This window comes from Myotis myotis, unplaced genomic scaffold, assembly GCF_014108235.1.
Source record: "Myotis myotis isolate mMyoMyo1 unplaced genomic scaffold, mMyoMyo1.p scaffold_m19_p_3, whole genome shotgun sequence".
Taxonomy (NCBI): domain Eukaryota; kingdom Metazoa; phylum Chordata; class Mammalia; order Chiroptera; family Vespertilionidae; genus Myotis; species Myotis myotis.
Window position 1 is genome coordinate 130,524,244 of NW_023416335.1, and position 26,614 is coordinate 130,550,857.

General features: G+C 35.8%; 1 protein-coding gene, 1 non-coding gene and 1 pseudogene across 8 annotated transcripts in view; 2 read left to right on the plus strand and 1 right to left on the minus strand.

Annotated features, from left to right (window-relative positions):
* CEP290 (centrosomal protein 290) overlaps positions 1–26,614 on the plus strand; it is a 118,124-nt gene that overhangs the window by 12,368 nt on the left and 79,142 nt on the right. For 3 of the 7 annotated variants that reach the window (XM_036301405.1, XM_036301409.1, XM_036301410.1), the window contains 16 exons: positions 488–541; positions 1,140–1,160; positions 1,287–1,439; positions 1,836–2,018; positions 3,714–3,803; positions 9,956–10,078; positions 11,231–11,354; positions 16,519–16,691; positions 17,628–17,790; positions 19,315–19,415; positions 19,487–19,574; positions 20,588–20,700; positions 21,859–21,951; positions 22,236–22,320; positions 23,075–23,217; positions 26,201–26,365. In XM_036301405.1, the coding sequence (XP_036157298.1) occupies positions 488–541; positions 1,140–1,160; positions 1,287–1,439; positions 1,836–2,018; positions 3,714–3,803; positions 9,956–10,078; positions 11,231–11,354; positions 16,519–16,691; positions 17,628–17,790; positions 19,315–19,415; positions 19,487–19,574; positions 20,588–20,700; positions 21,859–21,951; positions 22,236–22,320; positions 23,075–23,217; positions 26,201–26,365 (1,872 nt within the window). Of the gene's footprint in view, positions 1–487; positions 542–1,139; positions 1,161–1,286; positions 1,440–1,835; positions 2,019–3,713; positions 3,804–9,955; positions 10,079–11,230; positions 11,355–16,518; positions 16,692–17,627; positions 17,791–19,314; positions 19,416–19,486; positions 19,575–20,587; positions 20,701–21,858; positions 21,952–22,235; positions 22,321–23,074; positions 23,218–26,200; positions 26,366–26,614 lie in introns of those variants that run through there. The other 4 variants (XM_036301406.1, XM_036301411.1, XM_036301407.1 and 1 more) reach the window with 3 other exon arrangements.
* LOC118652393 lies at positions 9,193–9,315 on the minus strand. The gene has a single exon (XR_004966625.1). It is a non-coding gene; the product is annotated as a U6atac minor spliceosomal RNA (small nuclear RNA).
* Positions 14,993–16,291, plus strand: LOC118651831 (annotated as a pseudogene).

The window sequence follows — 26,614 nt, forward strand, 5'->3', positions numbered from 1 at the left end:
TTGTTCACACTTAATTAGAAAGTGTTGAACAAGGTATATAAACCTAGGCCAGTCTGATTTCAAATTTCTTCTTTTTAACCATTATGTTTTACTACCTTATATTTATAAATAATTTAATGTTCACTGGGAGCAAAGAGTATTCTAGCCCTGACATAGTACAACTGTGAAATGATAGAGAGCTTGGACAGAACACTATTCATTATTAGGATATATGGGTAGAGGAAGGAATAATGTTTTTTGCTTTCTGTATCCTTGGTTAGAATTTTTTGCCTTTTTATTTTTGTAATTTTTGAACTCAACCTGTTTTACTTCCTAATCTTAGTTTTCAAAAATTTTGTCTTATTATTTATGTCTTGGGTTGATATGAAGTCCTTAGTAATTAAATATACTTTCCTTTATTGGAGAGGATTTAAAATTTAAATTGATTAGATGAAAATCCTGCGTATTAAATTACTGCTGAATTTTATTTATTCATTTGCTCTTTTAGTTGGCTCTTCGAAATGAGGAAGCAGAAAATGAAAACAGCAAATTAAGAAGAGAGGTTGGTAAAAAAATTTTAGTATCTGTGGTGTTTCAACAAAGATACTTTTAAAAAAATTTTTTAAAAATTTATGCTGTAACCAGAACTGGAATCATCTAAGTAAGTGATGTTTTCAAACTGGCTGATTTTATGACATGACTTTGTGTCAGGGAAATAGAAAATGAATCTAGAGGTGAGGCCATTAAGTAATACATTCATCTCTTATGCCTATTTGGATAAATCTTGCTTCCTGTTGTATAAACTATTCTTTGTTAGTTTCCTAACTGAATATATGACTGGATTTCTGTCTTATTTTCTTATATTTATCCAGCGTCCTTTTAAGATTTTTGTTGATGAAATCTTGTCAGTTCTAATTATTATTTGGTTTTTCTGAGCCAAATAATGTTTGTACATTGTTTATCTTGATACGAATTTTTATCTTTTTAACACAATCAAGATGTTTTTTTGTTGATAATTAATATTCTTGCTTTCTTTGTTTATCCAAAATAATATCTCATCCTTTTAGAATTTCCCTTTATTTTTTTTTAATTTCTGATTATTATTTTTAATTATATTGCCTTTTTCATTTCTAATTACTCTTTCCTGTCCTTTTCTGGAGAACAAACGTCTAAAGAAAAAGGTGAGGCTTTAGGGGTGGTGAAATCTGGGAATTTTAAAGATGTGTTTTGAGATCACTTTTTAGAGGATAACATTTTCTTTTTCTGGATAGTTTCTTAATAGAATTTTGTATTTGGTCTACCTTCAGAATGAACAGCTTCGTCAAGATGTTATTGACTATCAGAAACAAATAGATTCACAAAAAGAAACACTGTTATCAAGAAGAGGAGAAGACAGTGACTATCGATCACAATTGTCTAAAAAAAACTATGAACTTGTTCAATATCTGGATGAAATTCAGGTAAAATAGATAGAAGTCAGTTCAAGGCAGTGCTTCTTATAAAACTTTAAGTTCATTATAGAATTAAACTATTTAGCCCTACATTTAAATTCTTTTGTATAAATCTATAACTGTGTATTTGTAAAACATGAAATAAATTGTATCTTGGAAGGTGCAAATCTTGCAAATTATTCTTTTTATATGCCTATCTTGGGCATTGTTTAAGAAGAAGTAAGATCCGTAGGTAAAGTGTTCTTGATATTAATTTGATTTAATTGGTCAACAACAGTTGATACTAAAGATCTATGAAGAATTCTCTTTTCTCCAGCAGATACTTATGATGCCATTTAATTTTAATTTAGCTTAAATTTCAGTTTCTTAAATTGTTTTTAATCAGAATGTCTTTAACTTTCTTAGACTTTAACAGAAGCTAATGAGAAAATTGAAGTTCAGAATCAAGAAATGAGAAAAAATCTAGAAGAGTCTGTACAGGAAATGGAGAAGATGACTGATGAATATAATAGAATGAAAGCTATTGTGCATCAGACAGATAATATAATGGACCAATTAAAAAAAGAAAATGAGCATTATCGGCTTCAAGTAAGAATTTCTGTTGAACTAACTTATTTTTACAGACCTCATAATGCCTTGTTACTAATTATTTGAAACTAGATAGTACTTTAACGCTCTAGGATATGAATTTTTGTTTTATGCTGCAGTATGTCATTTTATACTGTAATATGTTGCCTTGCTGATATATCTTCTTTATATATAAAAGGCTAATGTGCAAAGTGTTCCCTTGGGACTGGGAGTTCAATTGCTTGCCATGACATGCACTGACCACCAGTAGGTGGCACGAAATGAAGGGATGCCCTAGTCAGCAGCCTGCAGCTGGGGAAGGGAGGCCCCAGCTGGCAGCTGGAAGGAAGGCCCTGGCCGGCAGCCAGAAGGGCCCGATCAGCCCTGATCGCCGGCCAGGCTTAGGGACCCTACCCATACAGAATTTCATGCACCAGGCCTCTAGTTTATCCATATCTAGTTCTCTAATTTTCTTACATGTACCTCATAATTCTTGCCATGTAGGACGTATAGGTGATACGTAACGAATGTGTAGATCAGTGGTTCTCAACCTGTGGATCGCGACCCCTTTGGCAGTCGAACGACCCTTTCACAGGGGTTGCCTAAGACCATCCTGCATATCAGATATTTCCATTACGATTCATAACCGTAGCAACATTATAGTTATGAAGTAGCAATGAAAATAATTTTATGGTTGGGTCACAACATGACGAACTGTATTTAAAGGACCAGAAGGTTGAGAACCACTGGTGTAGATAGTAGTCCTAAAAAGCTAATAATTATGGGAATTTTCTACAAAGACTCTTAGGAGTACTGTGAAACATAAAGTTTAATTTTACATCATAAATATACAATAAAAATCAAACCAATATGTTGTTCACACATGGGTTTAAACTTTATTTAAGAAAATATATTAATACTTAAAAATATAATTTTCTAGTAATGAAAAATAATTATACAACTCTAAAGATGCAGTAACCATTAAATGTCAACTCTAACTAGATAACTGCTCCAATAATCTATACTAATAAAAGGATAATATGCTAATTAGACAGGGAGACCTTCCAGGAGACCTTCTGGATGTCCTTCTGGACAAAGCCATGGTGGCAGGGCCAAGGCAGAAGCGGTTAGGGGCGATCAGGCTGGCACAGGAGGGTATTTGGGGCAGTCAGGGGAGCAGGGGAGGGCAGTTGGGAGCATGCAGGCTGGCAGTGGGGGGCAGTTGGGGGCTATCAGGCCGACAGGGAGGCAGTTGGAGGCAATCAGGCCAGCAGGGGGGGCATCTGGGGGCGATCAAGCTGGCGGGGGGGCAGGTGGGGGTGATCAGGCTGGCAGGGGGGGCAGTTAGGGGTGATCAGGCCGGAAGGGGGGACAGTTGGAGTCGATCAGGCTGGCAGGCAGAGTGGTTAGGGGCGATCAGGCAGTCAGGCAGGTGAACGGTTAGGAGCCAGTGATCCCACATTATGAGAGGGATGTCCGACTGCTGAGGGGTCCCAGATTGGAGAGTGTGCAGGCCGTGCTGAGGGACCCCCCCCCACCCCGTGCACGAATTTCATGCACTGAGCCACTAGTGAATATACATTAATAATGTACATGTGTATATGTGTATGTAAATGCATATTGTGTGTGTAATATATTTATAAGTATTCATATATAATAAGTGTATTTATATTACACTAATTTGCAATAATTCTAGAGATGATTGTTGCCTTCTAGGTGCAGGAGCTTACAGATCTTCTAAAAGCAAAAAATGAAGAAGATGATCCAATCATGGTAGCTGTTAATGCAAAAGTAGAAGAATGGAAGGTGCCTTTTCCAATTGACATAATGGTTTTTTCATTTGCAGTTTAGATTTCAATTTTTAGTCCTGTTTTCTTTAAAGGCCTTATAACAGTTAATGACATATTTATTAGGCATTTAAAAAAGTATATTAAATGTCCTAGCTAGAAAAACTCCTTTGTCCTGCATAGTCCTCTAGCTTATTTGTTGTTGAATGAGCTCTTCCACATTCAGTGAGTTCAACTTGTAACGAAAATTTTTGATAGAAATCTAAGTCCAAAATATAATGTATTTGTCATCTAAAATAGACAATTCTAAATAGACTTAATTACTTTAACATAAATCATAGTTACCTTAAATATGTTAGATATGTAGTTCCAGGTTACATTTTAGTGTAGCCAATTTTTCTGCCTCTCCTTCCACGTCAGAGTAATTAAGCTTTTGGCATTCAGTGGGAATGGGAGTAAGGAAAGGGATCTTTCAGAATCATCTGTGATGTCTTTTCAAAAATGTCTTCCTCCTCACTGCTCTCCAACCACAGCATATCCCCAGGCTTACCATATCAGAAGTAGGATCCTAACAGTTACATATTTTCAAAAAATCTGAAATGATTCTGAATAAATTATATTTATATTTATAAAAGCCTAAGCAACCCTTATGACCAAATGACCGGAACGACCGGCCAACCAATTGCTATGACCTGCACTGACCACCAGGGGTCAGACGCTCAACACAGGAGCTACCCCCTGGTGATCAGTGCACTCCCACAGCCAATCTCTTGCAGCCCCTCCCCCTGGCCAGCCCCCTGATGGCCCCGATCAGGGGGCGCCATCCGGCCAACCTCCCACAGTCCTGCTCCACCCCGCCCCCCCCCTCCCCCCCCAACCAGCCAACCTCCTGCAGTCCTTCAGGCTGGCCAACCTCCCGGGGTCCCTTCCCCCAGCCAGCCGGCCCCCCACAATAGGCCTCAGTTGCAGGCCCACCTGTGCATGAATTTGTGCACCAGGCTTCTAGGCTATATATATAAAAGCCTAAGCGACTGACTATTCAACCAGTAGCTATGATGCACACTGACCACCAGGTGGCAGACACTCAATGCACAGGCATGGAAACATGGAACAGACTGATGAATCTCAGAGGGGTGGGGGAAGGGGGAAGGGTGGGAAGAGATTAACCAAAGTTCTTAATTGCATACTAGAGGCCTGGTGCATGGATTCGTGCACCAGTGGGGTCCCTCGGCCTGGCCTGCAGGGATCGGGCCAAATCTGTGCACTGGGCCCCCAACATCCCCCGAGGGGTCCCGGATTACGTGAGAGCTCCGGCCAGGCCTAGAGGCCCACCAGTGCACAAATCTGTGTACTGGGCCTCTAGTTTTAATTATAAAAGCCATCACTTTAGTCAATGTTTCTAACAGGGTTCACATAAATCTTACTGATTATTTGGAATTGGTTATCACTTGGGAAGCTCAGATAATCTATATTTTAAACAAAGGCAAATGAGTCCTATAGAATCAATTAGAGGACAATAAACCTGTAAAAGACCAGGGAATAAATATTTTAGACCATTTGGTCTTTGGTATCATTACTCAACTCTGCTATTGTAGCGTGAAAGCAATTGTAGACAGTACATAAATGAATGAGCAAAGTACTAATACATCTTTACAAAAATAGGTAGCAGGCCATATTTGACTTGTGAGGCATAATTTACCAATCCCTAGGGAAAAAAAAGTTGTTTTTACCATATTTAATTTTGGGAGGAGAGATGGTAGCATATGTATTCTTTTGTACTTTGTTTTTCCTTAGTATCTTTTTTTGTTCAGATATTTCTTTTTAAAATCTTTATTGTTAAAAGTATTACATACATCCACTTTTTCCCCATTGACTCTTTCTAGCCCACCCTCTTAGTATCTATCTTTTTGCTTAGTATTTTTTTTTTTAATTAAATCTTTATTGTTCAGATTATTACATTTGTTCCTCTTTTTTTCCCCCCATAACTCCCCTCCTCCCAGTTCCCGCCCCACCCTCCGCCCTCACTCCCCACCCACTGTCCTCATCCATAGGTGCACGATTTTTGTCCAGTCTCTTCCCGCATCTCCCACACCCCTTTCCCCCCCAAGAATAGTCAGTCCATTCCCTTTCTATGTCCCTGATTCTATTATAATCAACAGTTCATTCTGTTCATCAGATTATTTATTCACTTGATTCTTAGATTCACTTGTTGATAGACGCATATTTGTTGTTCATAATTTGTATCTTTACCTTTTTCTTCCTCTTCCTCTTCTTAAAGGATACCTTTCAGCATTTCATATAATCCTGGTTTGGTGGTGATGAACTCCTTTAGCTTTTCCTTATCTGTGAAGCTCTTTATCTGACCTTCAATTCTGAATGATAGCTTTGCTGGATAAAGTAATCTTGGTTGTAGGTTCTTGGTATTCATCACTTTGAATATTTCTTGCCACTCCCTTCTGGCCTGCAAAGTTTCTGTTGAGAAATCAGCTGACAGTCGTATGGGTATTCCCTTGTAGGTAACTGAGTTTCTTTCTCTTGCTGTTTTTAAGATTCTCTCTTTATCTTTTGCTCTTGGCATTTTAATGATGATGTGTCTTGGTGTGGTCCTCTTTGGATTCCTTTTGTTTGGGGTTCTCCGCGCTTCTTGGACCTGTAAGTCCATTTCTTTCACCAGGTGGGGGAAGTTTTCTGTCATTATTTCTTCAAATAGGTTTTCAATATCTTGCTCTCTCTCATCTTCTGGCACCCCTATAATTCTGATGTTGGTACGCTTGAAGCTGTCCCAGAGGCTCCTTACACTATCCTCGCATTTTTGGATTCTTTTTTCATTTTGCTTTTCCGGTTGGGTGTTTTTTGCTTCCTCGCATTTCAAATCATTGACTTGATTCTTGCGCTCCTCTGGTCTGCTGTCGGGAGTCTGTATAATATTCGTTATTTCAGTCCGTGTATGCTTAATTTCTAGTTGGTTCCCCAATATAAGATCGAGGGTCTCATTAGTTTTCTTGTAGATCTCATTAAGTTTATCGGCGGCTTCTAAACAGTTCTTGAGAGACCTTAAAAGTGTGGTTCTGAACTCTATATCTTCCATTGACAATTTTGTCCTGTTTCTTTGTCTCCACATTTTGTTATGCTTCCTTGGTGCACCCCCTAGTGGTCTTTGTGCGCAGTCTTATAGTTAAATCTTGATTGTTGTAGCTAATTCCAGGGAGGGTTTGACCTCCAGGCCAAGTGGCTATGAGAATCAGCTGTGTCAGCAGTGAGAGAACTTCTGTCTTCTAGGGAGGTGCTAATCTAGCGTTTGCCTGAGGCTATCCGGCAAATGCCTCTGTGCAGGGCTTGGGTGGGGCGGGTCGCACAGGATCAACAGGGTGGGCTGGAGAGAGCAGTTATGGCGGCTCTCAGTCCTGTCCCCAGGGGCTCTGCCTCTCTGAGTCCCAGCACCCGCTGCAAAGCTCGGAGAGAAAGCTGCACTCGCTCTGACCGAAGCCAGACAGTCCCGCTTCTCCCGTTTGAGTCTGGGTCGCTAAAGACTCGCCCGGATCTGGAGCTCAGAGTCTGCGACTCCCTCCCGATTGAAAACGCCAACCGCGCCCTCCGCCGCCAGCCCGCTCGCGCACTCTGCACCTCAGAATTTGACTTCAGCACTGCGCCTCCTCTGAGTGTCCGTATGCGTTTCTCTTTCCTCCTAGTTGTAGGACTTCCACTCAGCCGGCGTTCCTGTGGTTCTGGGTGATGTCCCTTCCGTTTTTTGGTTTCACTTTTGAAGTAGTTGTTCAAAGCAGCAAACTCCGGCGTTAACCTATGCCGCCATCTTGGTTCTCCCTGCTTAGTATTTTTAAAAATTTTTATAAATAGATTTTTTAATGTTTTTTTAATTGATTTCAGAAAGAGGAAGGGAGAGGGAGAGAGAAAGAAAAACATTAATGATGAGAGAGAATCATTGATTGGTTGCACGCCCCCCAGCAAGGATCAAGCCCACAACCCAGGCATGTGCCCTGACTGGGAATTGAACTGTGACCTCCTGGTTCATGGGTCTACTCAACCACTGAGCAACACAGGCCAGGCTGCTTTTTAAGAAACATTATATCAGTGCATATAATATTGCATTGTTCTTTTTAATGGCTGTGTAATTTTTCTTAGTGTAATATTTAGGAGGTTTCCATTTTTTTCTGTTGGAAACTATTTTAATGAAATATCTGTGTATATTCATTATTTTGAAAATCTGTATCTATAGAATAAATTGATACAAGTATAATTGTGATACACTTTGCAACTATATTCTTTCAGTTTGTCATTTGTGTTTTGGCTTATGGTATTTTTTTTTTTTTTTTGGCATCCCTGGGGGGGCTTATGGTATTTTTTTGCTATGAAATATTTTTTATGCATTATATAGTTGTATATTTTATGGCTTTTGGCCATTATATTATAATTAGAAAGGATTCTGAATATAAAATTATTTCCTCATATTCTAGTATCTTTTACTTCCATTTTTTACATTTAGATCTTTGAAGTATATGTAATTCATTTTGGTATAAAAAATGAGATATGTATGCACTTAGAGCTAGTGTTGTCCAAACATAATTTATTGAATATTTTATCATTCTCCTACTAAAATATGGTTCCATTTTTTTTACAACAAACTCCTGTTCAATTTGAATTTATTTTAGTACTTCCTTTTTTTATATCGATTGATCTATTTTTAACCATGTACACTTGTTTTAATTATTGTTATGTGTAAATATTTGGAAAAAGCTGTTCTCATTTTTCTATTTTTAGACTCTTCCCTATAAATGTGTTTTTTAATACAAATTTTATATATGTGTGTGTATATACATATATTTTTTTTGGTTAATCCTCACCCAAGAATATTTTTCCATTGATTTTTAGAGATAGTGGAAAGGAGGGGGAGAGACACAGAGAGAGAAACATTGATGTGAGAGAGACACATTGATTAGTTGCTTCCTGCACACGCCCCAACCAGGGCCAGGGATCGAGCCTGCAACGGGGGTATGTGCCCTTGACCAGAATCAAATTCAGACCCTTCAGTCTATGGGCCGATGCTCTATTCACTGAGCCAAACTGGCTAGGCTAGAAATAATTTTAAAAAATATTTGTTATTTTATTGTGTATGTATTCAATTTATAAATGAATTTATAGATTGCTGTTGATATTTGGTCCTACTAGCAAAGAACACAAGATTCTTTTTTTTAAATTGAGGTGTAATTGACATAACATAACATTATTTCAAGTGCACAGTGTAATGATTTCATATTTGAATATATAGGAAAATGATCATCACTGCAATAAATTCAGTTAACATCCATCACTATATAGTTACAGTTTTTTTGTGTGATGAAAACTTTCAAGATCCACTCTCCTAACTATTTTCAAATACGCAATACAATATTAAAAAACAAAGGTTAGCTGCTGTGAAGTAGGTGGCAATGCCTTAATCCTATGCATGTTGTCATGCCCGAGCACCTTTTCCATCCTTGTCATGGGGAGGGCTAACCTCTCCTTTCATACAACACTATAAGATACCTTTCATTCATTCAAGGTATTTTATGCTTCTCAGTGGTACTTTAATGTTTCCTTCATAAAGATTAGTTATACTGCCTGGCTGATGTGGCAGTGGTTGAGTGTCGACCTATGAACTAGGAGATCACTGTCAATTCCCTGTCAGGGCCCATGCCCGGGTTGCAGGCTCAATCCCCAGTGTGGGGCATGCAGAAGGCAGCCAATTAGTGATTCTCTCTCGTCATTAATGCTTCTATCTCCCTCTCCTTCGCCCTTCCTCTCTGAAATCAATAAAATATATATGTAAAAAAAAAGATTAGTTGTACAAAACTTTTTGTAATACATGGAAGTATTTGTAACTTCTTGTTTTAGGAATGGGTTTTGAAAGTCTGAGATTGTTTAGAGAATCAATTTCTAGAATAGCAAAAACCACAGTATGTATTTTTGAATCATTTCCTATTTGAAATTCAAGTTGTACACACAAAAGGAACAATGATTACTCAACTGTTGTTGATACTTTTTCACTTCAAAGAATTGTATTTCCTGTATTTTTTTTAAATCTCCTGATGGTATATATTAGAGTATTTATCATAATTGAGGAATGGTTTGTTCGTTTTTCTCTTACGTAACAGGTCCTTTTTCATTTATTTCCAGTTAATTTTGTCTTCTAAAGATGATGAAATTATTGAATATCAGCAAATGTTACATAACCTAAGGGAGAAACTGAAAAATGCCCAGCTTGATGCTGATAAAAGTAATGTTATGGCTCTACAACAGGTAAAATTTGGTTTATCAATCTGTTTTATTAAAGTAGGCTATGAAACTTTGCACTGTCATTTAATCACCAGTGCCAATTATAGTGGCTTGCACTATTGGATATATAATAAAGTCTCTTGAAGTTTCTTATACCATCCAGTCCCACAAAAAAATTAGAATTAAGTTTTGAGTTGGGAATATAATTATTTTGTGTACTTTTCTGCATTGATATAGATAATATATTCATTGTTTTGATTTTGGAATTATTTAATATGAAACTATTAAAAACTTTAGAAGTTTAAAACATCTTAATACTCTGTTATTAAAGTTTATTATATTGTATTTTAGTGCTAAAATATCCTGTACAATGTGAAATAGGCTAAAAGTGTGGTTATAAGACTGTACTACATAAGGATTTCTAGTTTTAGTACAAATGTATTTGTAGAGAAAGAATTCACACTTTCATTTTCAGTGCTCTATAGTCATAATTCAAAAGAGAAGGAAATTTTGGAAGTATTTGGTGAATAACAATTTCAGGGGACAATGATTTTGAGTTCTGCAAGATTAAAAGCTAAGTTAAGTAAGTGAGGATGCACAGGGCTAAACACAAACATACAAAATGGTAAAAAAGATGGAATTGGGTGGATGATGGGAAAAAGTAACATAAAAGGAACCCTAAGAAACTACAAATATTAGAGTTCTAGAATTCCTGTTTGCTGGAGTGTTAGTCATTAAATCGTCTTTAAGTTATTAGAATGACAGCATTGTACTTAATGTTGTATAGTGCAATTGAGATATATAAGATAGTAAAAGGCATGTTTTGACCCATAAAAAATATATTCTAGTCTTAATAAAAAAAACAAGACCTACCTTTTTATTTTAAGAATTTCTTTTTAAAAATATGTTTTATTGACTTTTAGAGAAAGAGGAAGGGAGAGGGAGAGAAATAGAAACATGGTTAAGCTGCCTATTGCACACATGCCCCTACTGGGGATCGAGCCCTCAACCCGGGCATGTGCCGTGACCTGGAATCAGTCTGGTGACTTCTTGGTTCATGGGTCAATACTCAACCACCGAGCCCATTGGCTGGCAAGACCTACCTTTTTCTTACTTTAAAAATGTATGTTAATATTGATGAAAAGATAATATGTAATATTAAAAAATATTTTATAGGGTATACAAGAACGAGACAGTCATATTAAGATGCTCACTGAGCAAGTAGAACAATATACAAAGGAAATGGAAAAAAATACGTTTATTATTGAAGATTTGAAAAATGAGCTCCAAAGAAACAAAGGTAATTTAATATTTTATAACTATATCATTATTTTATATACCATCACATTTTAAAATATTTTTAAAAAATAAAATCATGTCATGTCAATAGATATATTATTGCTTTTTCTCTATATGAATTTTATTATATTTTCAAAAAATTGTATGGGATATCATTAAGTACTTTACATATCCTCCTAGTGTTTCAATTCGTAAATCATGCAGATGTTTTCTATAATTTTTCTCTAATGAAAATCACATTAACCTTTATTACTAGGTTGGCTGAATGAAAGAAATGAAAATGGTGATATAATTGATTTTTTTTATTTAAAACCCCTTTTAATAATTAATATAAAATGGAAGACAATAAAGTTTTGATCAATGTAGCAGCATTGCACCTAGTTTTCAGGGTAATTTGACTTGTCAACATTTGAATTAATCTTACCCAACTTAATGTCTTATCATATTCTTCCTATCCTGGGTCATACTACCTTGTTTAACACATTAAGCCCTCTGAACATAAGCCTGTAAAACATCAGTGGTCTTCTACTTCCACAGTACTGCATACCATAGATATATCAGAGCACAGTAATGCAAACTATTCACAGTAAGTTTATGATATATCTATCCATATAAAAGCCTAAGTGACCGGTATGACCAGTCGAACGAACGACTGGTCAGTATGATGATGCACTGACCACCACCAGGGGGCAGATGCTCAATGCAGGAGCTGCCCCCTGGAGATCAGTGTGCTTCCACAGCCAAACTCCCACGGCCGGCCAACCTCCCACAGTCCCTCCCCCCTGGCTAGCCGGCCCCGATCAGCCCCGATTGGCCCGATCAGCAGCCAGGTCGAGGGACCCCACCAGTGCACGAATTTGTGCACTGGGCCTCTAGTTTATTATAATCCTGAAGATAAAAGAAATAGGCACAAAGGAGAGTTAATGGGTGAGCCTATGTGTGTGTATGTAACTGTCAGTGATAGAATGGTGATTGTGGTTGGTGGTGTGGTTGGTGTGATATCTGAACAAAAACTTAAAGGGAGTAAGGAAGTGAGCTATGTAAATGTCACCTAAGTAGTGGATATAAGTGCAAAGGTGCTGAAGCAGGAGTGTACCAGGTATATTTGAGGAACAACAAGCTTTTGTGACTGGAGCAGAGTGCCAAGTGGGCAGTAGTTGGTGAAGAGATCAGAAATCAATAGTCAGGAGTCATATCATATGGAGCCTTAAAGTTCATTGTAAAGACTTTGGCTTTTTTTTAAGTGAGAAGGGACACTAAAGAAAGTTTCTGAAGACAGAAGTGATATAATTTGACTTAGGCTGTGTCTGCCATAGAGTATAGGAGGGGGAAGGACAGAATCAGGGAGACCTGCTATAAAACTATTGCAATAATCCTGTATAATAAAAGGCTAATATGCAAATTGTCCCCTCGCCTGGGAGTTCCACCAGGTGGTGGGGCCGGCCAGCCTACTGCCCCGCCCGTGGCCCCTCCCCCTGGCCCGCACCACCCCTGATTGGCCTTGATGGTGATGAAAAGGGTCAACTAGCTTAAGACAAGAAGGGGGGCAGGGTCCAAGAAGGATGCAGGCATTTCTGGCCTGAACAACTAAAACAGCCATAAGTTAGATCTAAAACAGCCCTGACCTAAGGGGTAATAAAACATCTCTGGCTAGGACAACTAAAAGGAAGCCATAGGGTGGTCTAAAATAACTCCAACCGGAACAAATAAAATAACCAAAAAAACAACAACATGAAAATGGGTATCGTGAAAACTTATTACAAGACTAAGGTTCCATGGTGGAAGAGACACAATAAGGAAAAGAATGGTCTTCAGAATACATAATAAATACCTCAGACAAAAAACTACAGCCTATAGGAACTCAGAGACAAAAAGACTCAACAAATTACAAATTACAGATTCAAATTTTGGATTTTTTCCCATGAAAGAGGAAGAAAGCAAGCCTTTCCCATTTGGAGTTTGTATCTGCTTCCAATAAACTTCTACGTTTTTTATTAAAGAAGCGTTTTTGTACACAAATTTATTCAAACTTTGTAGGGCAGAAACTGACAGAAGAAGTCTGCACCCTGAACTCCACGTTTCAGTGAGAACTTGCAGAATTTCTCTGATTGCTTCTGTTTTCTCAGTAAACAGGAAGCAAGGTTTTCAGCTGAAAGTGGGGATAGGGGAATATGTATTAGAAGTTTGAGGAGAGAATAGAAAAGAAATATGAAATGGTCATGTGCAAGAATGAACAGACTAGGAAAATGTAGTGTGATTGTTGAGCAACATCAAGACCCACTTGATATACATATTTCTATATGTGTGTGTATTATGTATGAGAATTATACTTTGACAGTAGTTTAAAGTGCTTTAAAAGGATGACTGATATTATGGGTGTTACATATTCCAGCCAACAGGAGAAAGTGGCAATTGATCTCTGCTGTTGAATAAGGAAGAGGTCTTTTCTAATGACACCTCAGTCAGTCACAGCATTTGACCTCTAAAGCCCACAGATGTGTGTATTGGAGTATACTCTATGTCTTGATCAACTTGTAAATATGACAGCTAATGGTCTTTCCCCTTTCATTGGTTAGGATTAGGTTTAGCTGTCAGAAACATCAGAAAAATAGTAACAAAATCAAGATAGAAATGTATTCCTCATTTGTGCATTGGAATTAGGAAATACCTAAATCAAGACCATTGCACAGGGGTGTTGCCCTCATCTGCCTTATTTGAAATGGAGCTTTAGTGTCACATCCACGTTTCAGACAGCAAGATGAAGGAAGAAGGGGAAAGAGGCAAAGAGCACATACTGAAGTATAGGCAGGTAAATGTAATGGAGGGCCTTGTGGAAGAAAGGGAGAATGGATATTGGGGGCCACTCAGCCTCTGTCACATTCTCCATCTAAGGCTAGGCTATTCACTCCAGAGAACAGGGCTCCTTTTTTTTTAAATATATTTTATTGATTTTTTACAGAGAGGAAGGGAGAGAGATAGAGAGTTAGAAACATCGCTGAGAGAGAAACATTGATCAGCTGCCTCCTGCACACACACTACTGGGAATGTGCCTGCAACCAAGGTACATGCCCTTGACCGGAATTGAACCTGGGACCCTTCAATCCGCAGGCCAGCGCTCTATCCACTGAGCCAAACCGGTTAGGGCAGGGCTCATTTCTTATACAAAAGTGATCTCCCACACTAGTCCAATACCAATACGTAAGTATATACCCAATAAATCAGTAGATGTTTATTATGGATGAGTATAAGAATTATTTGTGTCAATAAATTTTACAATGATGGGAATACTATATTTTGGTCTAGTTAAGATAATAAAGTAGTGATTTTTTTTAGCTATTAGTTAGGTTTAAGTTTAGCTGCAGGTGACAGAAATATCAAATGTAACAATGGTTTAAGCAGGATAGAAATCTCTGTTTTCATGATATAAACAAAATTGAGGCAACTAGTTGAGGGTTAGTGTGATAACTACACAAATCAGATATCAGATAGTCTGTATACTCTGCCTATCTTGACATCTGGTTTCCATCTCCTGTCCTAAGAAGACCGTGTGAGTTCCAGCCTCAATGCATATATTCCAGCTGCCAGGAGGGAGGAAAGAGAAAAGAAAGATTCACTTCTTTCCTTTAAAAGCATTTCTTGACCAGCATCCAGGAACAGAATGAATGGAGACCAGAAGTTGGATGTTTTTGACCAAAAAAAGCAGAATTTCATCCAGCACTTATCCCAGATTGTCAGGGTATTAACTGAGGGTGACATGGGGCACCCAGATACAAGAGATGCTATTGCCTGGCTCAAGGAGGTCCTGGAGTACAATGTAATTGAGGGTAAGTACCAGCAGGATGTGACGGTACTCATAACACTCCAGGACCTGGTGGAACCCAGAAAGCAGGATGCTCATAGTCTCCAGGAGGCATAATTGTGGGCTGGTGTGTGGAACTGCTCCAGGCTTTCTTTCTGGTGTCAGACAACATTATGGATTCATCCCTCACCTGACAGGGGCTAGATCTGCTGGTATCAGAAGCCAGGCATAGGCTTGGATGTCATCCGCCATGCTATGCTTACAGAAGCATGTATCTACCAACAGCTGAAGTTCTGCTGGGAGCAGCCTATTACTCGAACCTAATCAAGCTCTTTCTGTAGAGTTCCTATCAGGCTGAGATTGGACAGAGCCTGGACTTCATCACAGCACTGCAGGGCAACACGGGTATTGGCATATTCACTGAAAAGAGGTACAAATCTGTTGTTAAGTATAAGTTAGCTTTCTACTCTGCCTTCTTGTAGTGGCTGCCATGTATATGGTGGGCATTGAGAAGAGAAGGAACATGCCAATGCCAAGAAGTTCCTGCTGGAGATGGGAGAGCTCTTTCACATTAAGGATGACTACCTTGACCTCTTTGGGGACTCTAGTGTGACACACAATATTGGCATTGACATCCAGGACAACAGATGCAGCTGGCTGCGGTTTAGTGTCTGCGACGGGCCTCTTTGGAACAGCGCCAGATACTGCAGCGGAATTATGGGCAGAAAGAGGCTGAGAAGGTGGCCCAGATGAAGGCACTCTATGAGGAGCTGCAATCTGCAGGCTCTGTTCATGCAGTTACGGCCACTTTGTGGGTCTCATCAAGCAGTGCTCTGCAACCCTGCCCCTAGCCGTCTTCCTGAGGCTCACACACAAGATCTATAAGAGGAAAGAGTGGTCTAGAGACTGCAAAGGCGGGGAGGGGATGCTCTCAATAAGAGACAGTAAATCCTAAAAAAAACCCACCCATTTCTTGAAATGTGCACATGGCTTTTCTGTCTGTATCGCATTAGTTATGTGGTCATATGTCCAGCTAAAATTCCATAGTTTATTACAGTGGACAAAGAGAGGTTAAATATTAGAAAAATGTTAGCAGTTTTCGCATAGTGATCATTCTTTGTATAGCAGTGTTTTGCAATCTTTTACAATCCATAACCCTTCAGCTGAGGTTTTATTGAACTTTGTTTTTTTAGTTTGTTTTATTAATACAACCAAATTAGAGCTTTATTTTATAAATAAGAAATTGTGATATTAAAAGGGCGTTTTTAGTGATATATCACTTTTTCTGCACCTATATTGGAATCAGTGATTTAAAGGAATGAGTAATCAATTCAACTCATTTATGATTTTCACTTGTACCTTGTAGGTGCTTCAACACTTTCTCAACAGACTCATTATATGAAAATGCAATCTAAGGTTCACATTTTAGAACAGAAGACTAAAGAGGCTGAGAGAACAGCTGAACTGGCTGAGGCTGATGCTAAGGAAAAGGATAAGGAACTAATTGAGACTCTGAAGCGATTAAAAGATTATGAATCTGTATGTATTCTTATCTTGTCAATCAAGTTTAGAATTTTTCTTGACACAGTTAAACTGTCCTATGCCATTTACTGCATACCATCTAAACGCATTTCAGAAATATAATAAAGATTATCCTGCCCTGACAGGTTTGGCTCAGTGGATAGAGCATCGGCCTGTGGACTCAGGGGTCCTGGGTTCGATTCTGGTCAAGGGCATGTACCTTGGTTGCAGGCACATCCCCAGTGGGGAGTGTGCAGGAGGCAGCTGATCGATGTTTCTCATCTATGTTTCTGGCTCTCTATCCTTCTCCCTTCCTCTGTGTAGAAAATCAATAAAATATATATTTTTTAAAAAAGATTATCCTAATCAATTTATATTAAAGTGTTCAAACTTTTGAGTAGCATTTACTTTTTGGCAGGAGAATTATTTTCAAACCATTTGCCAGATAATCAGCTTTGGTGAGGCAGCAAGGTTAGGTTCTTTGTAATCTGTGTCAGTATGCCACCATGTAGATGTGACACCTGGTTAGTTTGATAAAAGTTATAACAAGGACTGTTTTATTGCCTACCATGGCAACACAGCCTGACTTTGTACTTTTTTTTAATATTTTTAAATCTGATTACCACTAAGTAAGGCAAGAAATGATTTACTTATTGTAATGGTATTGCCGATTGACCCTTAGTATTTATTTTTTATGTTTTGTGAATCCTTTTAATGTAATATTCTGAGTCACTTTGCCATTAGGGTGCTGTTTTGAGAAGTTTCAACTCTTCCATTTTCTGTCATCATTATTGGACTTTTTTTTAAAAAGCACAATAAAAAACACAGTTTAATGATGCAAACCTTAGGTATATGTGCACTTTCCCACAGACTTAATAAGAAAATAAATTCATGAGTTTAATAATTTATTCCAAATAAATCATGTTATATTTAAATTAGATGGGTATTTTTTAGGGAGTATATGGTTTAGAAGATGCTGTTATTGAAATAAAGAATTGTAAAAACCAAATTAAAATAAGAGATCGAGAGATTGAAGGATTGACAAAGGAAATCAATAAACTTGAGATGAAGATCAATGATTTCCTCGATGAAAATGAGGCACTTAGAGAGCGTGTGGGTGAGTCATCTTTTAAGATATGTATTTTGCTCAATCCTAATTGTCAAGTCATTTTCAGTTTCCTTTTTGATTGTTTATTATTTTTAAATAGTTGTCTTAAAAAAATACATTCTTTTATAAAAATGTTTAAAACAAATAAAAGTGGAGCTACTCTGATTGACGTGGGATTGGGGATTTGGTTGGGCTGGGATGGCGGGGGGCAGGCCTGGAGCACTGCTCTGTGCAGGCCAGGATCTCCTCAGTAGTAACTGCTGGTCTAAAAATGAAAGTCTGCTAAGTTAATACCACATATTAAAAGTGAACCCTTTAATTTTTTTCAATCAGAGTAATGTCTATGTGACCCATGTCAGTTTGTAAGATGCCTTTGTTTCATAAGAATTCTTGAGGACATTTAGAAATACTATATAAACCTTTTTAAGACTTTTAAGTACTTGACTTTTATAATTTAGACTACTTAAGTTTTTCTTCGGTTGAGTATTTTAAGGTTACTATTGATTCTAAGAAGAAATATAGCTTCAGAAGTTATATATTGATTTCAATAAATACCTTATTAGTGAATATTACCAATTTTAATGTTTTGCCATTCCAATCTAAATTGCTACTTTAAAATGAAAATAAAGATCTAAATAATGATTTTATTTTACTTGGTAAATACCAGTTAATGCTTTCTTAGAATTAACGTGATCATCTGTAAAAACTGTTATCTAGAGGAAAGAAAAGTAAATATTTTATACAGACGATTTATCTGTAAAAATGTGTCTGACTAGGACCCAGAGTTGTGCTAGGACCTCAAGTTACACTTCTGATAGATGACTTATCACTTGATTAGCCAGCTTTGATCTGGAAGTTCCTAAAGTTGACTGAGCCATCCAGATAGCTGTCAAAACAGCAGATTTTCTGTACTGTAAAGGCTGCAAAACTTGGTTATAATTATTTGAGACAGTCTTAATGTCTGGTTTTCAGAACATAGCTGCTTAAGTAATAGAAAGTTATGAGACATGCACACTGGAAGCACCAGATTAGTCATGATAATATACGAAAGAGAGTGTATTAGTGAAGCACTGAGACAGAGTGGCTACTCCACAAGCAGAGCAGCCAATATTGTTGATATTAATATTAAATAATGACTACTATGTGCCAGGCACTGCACTAACTCTTTATTTGGGTTGATTTTAATATATCCCTGACAACAAGCCAAAATATATATAGTTATACAGTTTTATCCCTATGACTTAATTATGTTAATTACTACATTTATAGTACCTCACTGACAGCCAAACATAGACAAGATAGATCCTAAATATTTTTTGTCAGGATTTTCATCAATAATTGTGACAAAATTTAAACTTGGAGGGTTATAGTTCAAACATCAGGAAAGTTCTTGCACAAAATATACCCTCTTCTGTAGTGATGCTGACTTAATAAATTATAACGAGTTGCTTGATGATAACTAGCTGCTATATGAACCTTTTGTAGTTCATTTGAATGTTGATAAGGTTTTAATCACATTACTTTCTATTTTAGGCCTTGAACCGAAGACAATGATTGATTTAACTGAATTTAGAAATAGCAAAAGTTTAAAACAGCATCAGTACCGAGCCGAAAACCAGATTCTTTTGAAAGAGGCAAGTGCAGTAGTCAGTTGGTTATTTTTCTTGTTGCGCTAAAGAAAATACTAATCATTTTTACTTTATAGATTGAAAGTTTAGAGGAAGAACGACTTGACCTGAAAAAAAAAATCCGCCAAATGGCTCAAGAAAAAGGAAAAAGAACTGCAACTTCAGGTATACTCAGTTATTTCAAACCTTTAAAAAAATCATTGGAAAATGAATCGTCTGTATCTGAAATTTTCTGTATGTTAAAAATGTCATCTCTATATTACTGTGGTTCTGCTACAAGTTTAGTAAATGAAAATAATGGCCTGATGAAGATTATATAAATGAGTGTCATTGGGTTCAGTCCTAAGTATGGAACTGGTAAACAAATAAACAAAACAAAAACCAACAAAACAAGTGAATAAAAACCAAACTTTCAGCATTGTGAACTTCTGAAAGTTTACAGTGAAGTTTGTATTAATTTGTAGACAATGCCAGTAAGTTGTGATTAGTAATGATAAAACAGTAATTTTTATGTTAATATGTTACTGATGATATTTTTTCTTAAGAGAGTTATGTATTGAAAAATTTTTAGACATTATTTACTGTATAATGTTTTGTTGAATAAAAATTAGCATTTTTTGTTTGTTTATCTTACATGATATAAAGAGAACAGTTGGTTAAGTGTCTTATAGCTGTTGAAGACCACAGAAAAGAAATTTGTTTTTAACTAAGTTCATAAATACCTATGAGTAATATATTTTTTTGTTTTGTATTTTTTTTTTTTTTTTTTAGCATTTTAGTTCCTATAGTACATCAAAAAATTTCTAGAAGGGCAAAACTTCATAATTTATTAGTATATTAACCAGTTTTCTCATTATTCAAGATTTTTGTCTACTTTCTTTTTTTAAATTTTGTTTTATTGCTTAAAGTATTACAAAGAGTTATATGTGTTTTTAACTATATATAGAACGGATAGGAATGATAGAGAGGATACAGTATATATTAGTTTCTCATACTAATATCTTGTTAAAAGTGAATTAAATGAGAAGGTTGTATAGGCTACATGTTTATCAGGGATTTTAGAAATAATTATTCTATCATTTTTGAGTTAAAACTTGATTCTAGTTTTAAAGAGTGAAAGTATTAAAATAATAGGAGAGTTAGTTCTATGTCTAATTTGTTATATTTTTTATATGTAGGCTTAATAGTTGAGGACCTGAACCTAACAGAAAACTTTTCTCAAGAAAATAGAATGGGAGAAAGAAAATTTGATTTCATGAGCCTTGGTAATATGAATGCAGCACATTCAAAGGTAAACAGTATTTGCTATGACAGAGAAAATAAAGAAAATTGTCAGTTCTTTAATTTTTGCTGTATTATCTCATTTTAGACATTGCTATTTTTTTATAGTTGTTAAATTAAAAAATGTTTTCTTACTTAAATAATCTGTTGATTCAAAGGTTGATTAATGAGACATTATTTATTCTGAATACAGATTAGGAGTTCAGATAAAGTAGAGCTGCTGCATAGGAGAGCGTCAATCAGTATTCCAGAATCTTACCAGAAAGAGTCAGAAGAGAACATGACTATAGGATCATTACCAAGAATGTTATCAGAAGTTCATCATAGTGTAGCGAGTGAAGTGGATCCTTTTGTCTCTTTAACTAGACATTCCTCATCTACACAAGTAAATGATAATACACCTCCAGAGTCTATTACAATAAGGGAGATTTTTAAAGCACCATGTCTACAATCGTTAGTCAGTGCCTTTAGTAGGGAGAGTCATGAAGAAATAAACAACTTCCTATACTCTTCTTCTGATGACTCTCTGAAGAAAGTGTCAGAAAGCCATCAAGCACCTGAGAAGACAAGTTTCACACAAGAAAGCAATTTGTCTTTACAAGCCTTATCAACAGCTTCTGACTTAATGTGGAAGTTATCACTTAGGCAAAAATCTGCAATATTTTGTCCACAAATTCATGATAATAAATCTGACATGGATAATTCACGAGTAGCAGCACCAGAAGATGAGCGGGTTCATTCCCAAATAAAATGTGCTGATAGTTTGAAAGAAGATAAAAGAAAAAGTGAAGTACCCTTACAGGCAGAGATTTTGAAAAGTAAACTTGAAGTTAATCTTCCAGATCCTGTGCGTGTTACTGCACAATTAGAATTATCTCAGGTAGATCCAGTTGAAAATGTTACAGAACAGCTATGGAGAGAACTAATATTTCTTAGATCTGAGGTGAGCTTTCCTCCAAATTGCATTCCTGGGATTGCTTTTTTATTAACTCTTTTTTTTTTTAAATTTCTTTTCTAACAAAGTTCTATAAATAGTAATTACAATAAGATTTTTTTAATGTTTGAACATTAGCATTAATTTATGCACATTCTTTTTTTTTAAATCTAAAAATGCAGTACATTTGATATGAACTTATCAACTTGCCTAATTTATTAAATATTTCTTTAGAATGAAATCATAGCACAGGATTTATTGATCAAGGAAGCACAGAGTAGAAATGCAGAAATAGAGCTTGAACGTCATAGAAGCCAGGCAAAACAGGTAGTGTGAATATTAAAACAGTTGATTGTGGTACTAAAGACAAAAACCTTCATTATATCTGTTTGCTTTTTGCCATGGGTATGGGTGGGGAGGGCAGAGAAGGGAGAAGATGGGAAGAGGATCACCGTCTGTTTTATCATTTAGATTTTACTTTTATGACTGCTATTATGTCTCTATAACTTGTATTTGGTGTGTTAAACCTCAACCAAACTTTGTTAAAAGTTCAGAACTAAACTATTGTGATATTTTGTAAAAAAAAATAATTTTATTTATGTTTTGTTCAGTGTGAATTTCTTTCAAGAGAACTAATTGAAAAAGAAAGAGATTTAGAAAGAAGTAAAACAATAATAGCCAAATTTCAGAGTAAATGTAAGTTACTATTATCTCTTATTTTTCTTTACCTATTTATCTTATACTGAAAATCATGGATCTGAAAGGACTTTAATACATTCTGTTTTCTAATCTGTTTTAGTCTTAATTACCTCTATAAGGTATAGACCAGCCGTGGGCAAACTACGGCCCGCGGGCCGGAATCCGGCCCGTTTGAAATGAATAAAACTAAAAAAAAAAAAAAAAGACCGTGCCCTTCTATGTAATGATGTTTACTTTGAATTTATATTAGTTCACACAAACACTCCATCCATGCTTTTGTTCCGGCCCTCGGTCCAGTTTAAGAACCCATTGTGGCCCTCGAGTCAACAAGTTTGCCCACCCCTGGTATAGACGTTAGTTTCTCTCTTTCATCCATTTGGTTTGCTCTGCTGTATTCATAGTCTGAGAATGTTCTTAGTCTGAATATTTTTGTGATTATAAATAACTAATTTTTCTGTTTTATTCTTTCATGAAAGTAAACAAATTTTTAAAAAATTTAATAAAGTGAAGGCAAATATGCTTATGATTTATTTCTTTGAGCTATGAGATATGTATATGTATATAATTTCAATATGTATATCATTTAGCTCAACTATTCACACATTGGATTTATAGTTGAACTTTTTTTGTATATTTATTTGCATTTTACAAATGAGTTATTTTTCCTATACGTGAACTACTTGTCATCGATATAGAATAGTGCAAATGGTGTAAAATTTATTCATTCAATGAGAAACATATGTCATTATAGTAAAAGAATTAGTTGAAGAAAATAAACAACTTGAAGGAGGTATGAGAGAAATATTGCAAGCTATTAAGGAAATGCAGAAAGATCCTGATGTTAATGGAGGAGAAACATCTCTAATAATTCCTAGTCTTGAAAGACTAGTTAATGTAAGTTATGTTTTTATATTAATGGTTTCATTTTGTTGTTTCATCAACTTTAATGATATTGTTCACTGTCTACTAGTCTAGACAGTTTCTGATGACATTTGCTGTCAGCTGAGTCATTGTTGCCTGTATGTAATGTGTATTTTTTTTCTCAGGCTGCTTTCAAAACTTTCTCTTTATATTTGTTTTTTACCAGTTTGACTATAATGTGCCTGTGTGTATGCACACACATTTGTATATATGTATATGTATCTTGTTCGGTGTTTGCTGAGCTTCTTGAATCTGTTTTCTTAATGTTATTCACCATAATTAGGAAGTTTTCTACCACTAATTTCTTTAATTACTTTTTTCTGTATGATTCTCTCTGGAATTCCAGTGAAACACTTTATATTTTTTATAAGAGAGAGTATGTTCTTTAATTTAAAAAAAAATTATTTTAGAGAGGAAAGGAGAAAGAAACAAAGAAACATCGATTGGCTGCCTCCTGAATGTGCCTGGACCAGGGATCGAACCCTCACCTCAGCTTGGGTATATGCCCTGACTAGAAATAGAACCCGTCACTTTTTGGTGTCTGGGACGACATTCCCACCAACTGAGCCACACCATCCAGAGCCCCAGTGAAACATTTTAGACCTTTTGATGTCCAGAGGTCCCTGAAGCTGGTTCATTTTTTTCCTAATTTGTTATTTTTTTCTTCTCCCAGTTGTGTAGTTGCTATTGCTTTTTCTTTAGGTTCACTGATACTTGCCTCTGTCAACTCCATTCTTTTGCCTCAACAGTCAACCTTAGACCTGGCATAGTTTTTACACAGAATTTGAAAATCCCTTTTGCTAGCTTTTTTCTTTCGTGTGGCTTTAGGCTGGCTCTGACCTCTGGTTTTCTAGGCCAGAAAGTAACTGCAGGCTGCCCTCAGAGGAAAGCTTTAAAAATGGCAAATCACTCCTGGCTATTGCCATTTTTAAAGTAACAAGTCCTCTCCAAAATCTGTTTGCTTTTGTTTATTTTCTAGAACCTTTAAGTAATCGTTTTTGTATTTACTTGTTAAATGTGGGAGGGTAGGTCTGTTAGGATCTTATGCCATAAAACTAGAAGTGTAATAGATTGTAGTAAGAATATTTTAAATATATAAAGAATTAAGCATTGCTACAGGAAATATTTTAGCCATCAAGTAATATTCTATTTATATTTACCATATAAGGACTTAAAAAGTTTCACAGTATTAATGATATTAGATAAACTTTAATAAAATATGCATTTTATATTTAGATTTTTACTATGTTGTTTATGTAATCTGACCACATTTATGTTGTTTCCCAAATTTGTGGTTGATTTAAATATTAAAAACACCTCATTATTCATTGAATTGTTTTTTTAATAATGACCAGTCAATAGTTGAATACTTTTTTTAATGACATTATATTATTAGGAGAGAGAGATAGATGATGAAAACTTCCTGAGGCAAGAAAACCATTTGACATAAGTTATGAGAACAATTTGATTCCTTCTATGTGTTACTCATTCTGACTTTTCTTTTGCCTCTGCTATTTTGAATGTCTAAAATGATTCTATCTTTTGTCTATTATGCTGCCCACTACTAGTATTATATCTCAGATCAAACTTTATTCTCCAAGGGAAACTATTTAGTAAATGAATAGACTAGCAAATTTTTACTTCTATTTCAATTCATAGTCCCTGGCCTTCCTACAGCCACCGCTTCCCTAGGTTTTTATCTGCATTTATTCTGGGTTGTCATTCTTTTTTTCTGAAATATATCCCTGTCTAAAACTCACAAATAACCTAATAATACCTCCTTGTAAGAAATCTTCAGAATCTTGAGATCAGATAATTCTGGTTTATGCACTTCAGTTCACTTTCTATTATTACAGGTTTTTGTTTTGTTTTTTTTCAGTGCCCTGAGTCACTATCTAATTTAGTATTATTTTACCAAAAGACCATGTAGACAGGATGGTGCTATTTCTTAGCAACAGAACTAACTAGACTTACTTTGTTGTCTGTCAGAAATCCCCTTCTGCCTATTTCTGTCTTCCTGGTATCCCTTTGAATTAGTATATCTTGTTACTTTACATGTCCTTCTCTGAGCTCTTAGTGTAAAGGCTTCCTTTTATAAATCTGCTGCCCAGAGTTCAACACTAGTTCACCTTCCTGAGTATAAGATTACATTTGGTTTTACTCATCCTACCACTTTGTCTTCAGCCTTCACTTTTGAAGCTTTACTTTGCATTTAACAGGTTTCTTCCATATAGTTCTTTTAAAGTCATAATGTGTGTGTGTGTGTGTGTGTGTGTGTGTGTTTAGATTTTTGATAGTTGGAGAATTAGGACAATGAAGGCGCTTTGATATTCTAATATTTTGACATATTACTTTTGCTTACCTAGCACTCTTGGATAATACTATGTTATCATACTTTGCCTTTGTTACCATGTGTACTGTGGAGAGAAAGCAATGGAAAATTCACTTAATTGGATGTAGTAACTTTCATTTCTTTGCTCATGCTTTAAATTCAGGTGCTCCATAGTTTCAAAGTATTTTCATGTATATCTCATTATGACTGCCAATATTGTGAAGTTGACAGAGCTAATATTATTTACTCTTCTTTAGAGATAAGGAAACTAAAGTATAAAGAATTTAAGTCACTTGCCAAGCTAGTAAGAGATTGGTTAAGATATGAACCCTTGTCATCCTGTTCCTATTCAGTTGATTTACTAGGCTACCAGTCTACTAAGGTTAGCTAGATGTTTGCTAATTTTTATAATAAAGTAGTTACTAAACTTGGTAATACTGTTGTAAGTTAAAATAGTTTTATAAACAAATTCATTAATGAGAAATAGATTTGGCTTATTTTGTTATTATACATGGCAGTGGGAATAGTAAAATGCTTAAATGTGGATTTTATTTAAAAATAGATTTTTAAACTATGATTTTAATGTTTTTTTCACATTTCTGAAATATAACCTAAATCTATTAGGCAATGGAATCAAAGAATGCAGAAGGAATCTTTGATGCCAATCTCCATTTGAAAACCCAAGTTGACCAATTTACTGGGAGGAATGAAGAATTAAGACAGGAGCTCAGGGAAGCTCGGAAGGAGGCTATAAATTATTCTCAGCAGTTGGCAAAAGCAAATTTAAAGGTGAGAATTTTATCAAATAAAAGATAATGTTAAGCACTGAACATAGGTCTAATATGAAACTTTTAATTTTTTAAAAAATGACTACTTTATTAGAAAATGCCCCTTGAATTAATTATTTTATCATTAAGAAAACACCTGTTTGGGTTTTTCTTATAAAATTAAGTGGAAAAATAAGTGTATTATAATATAACAAGGTATTCATATATCTACTTTAAAAAAATATTCAGTTACTGCTTTTAAATTTGTCTT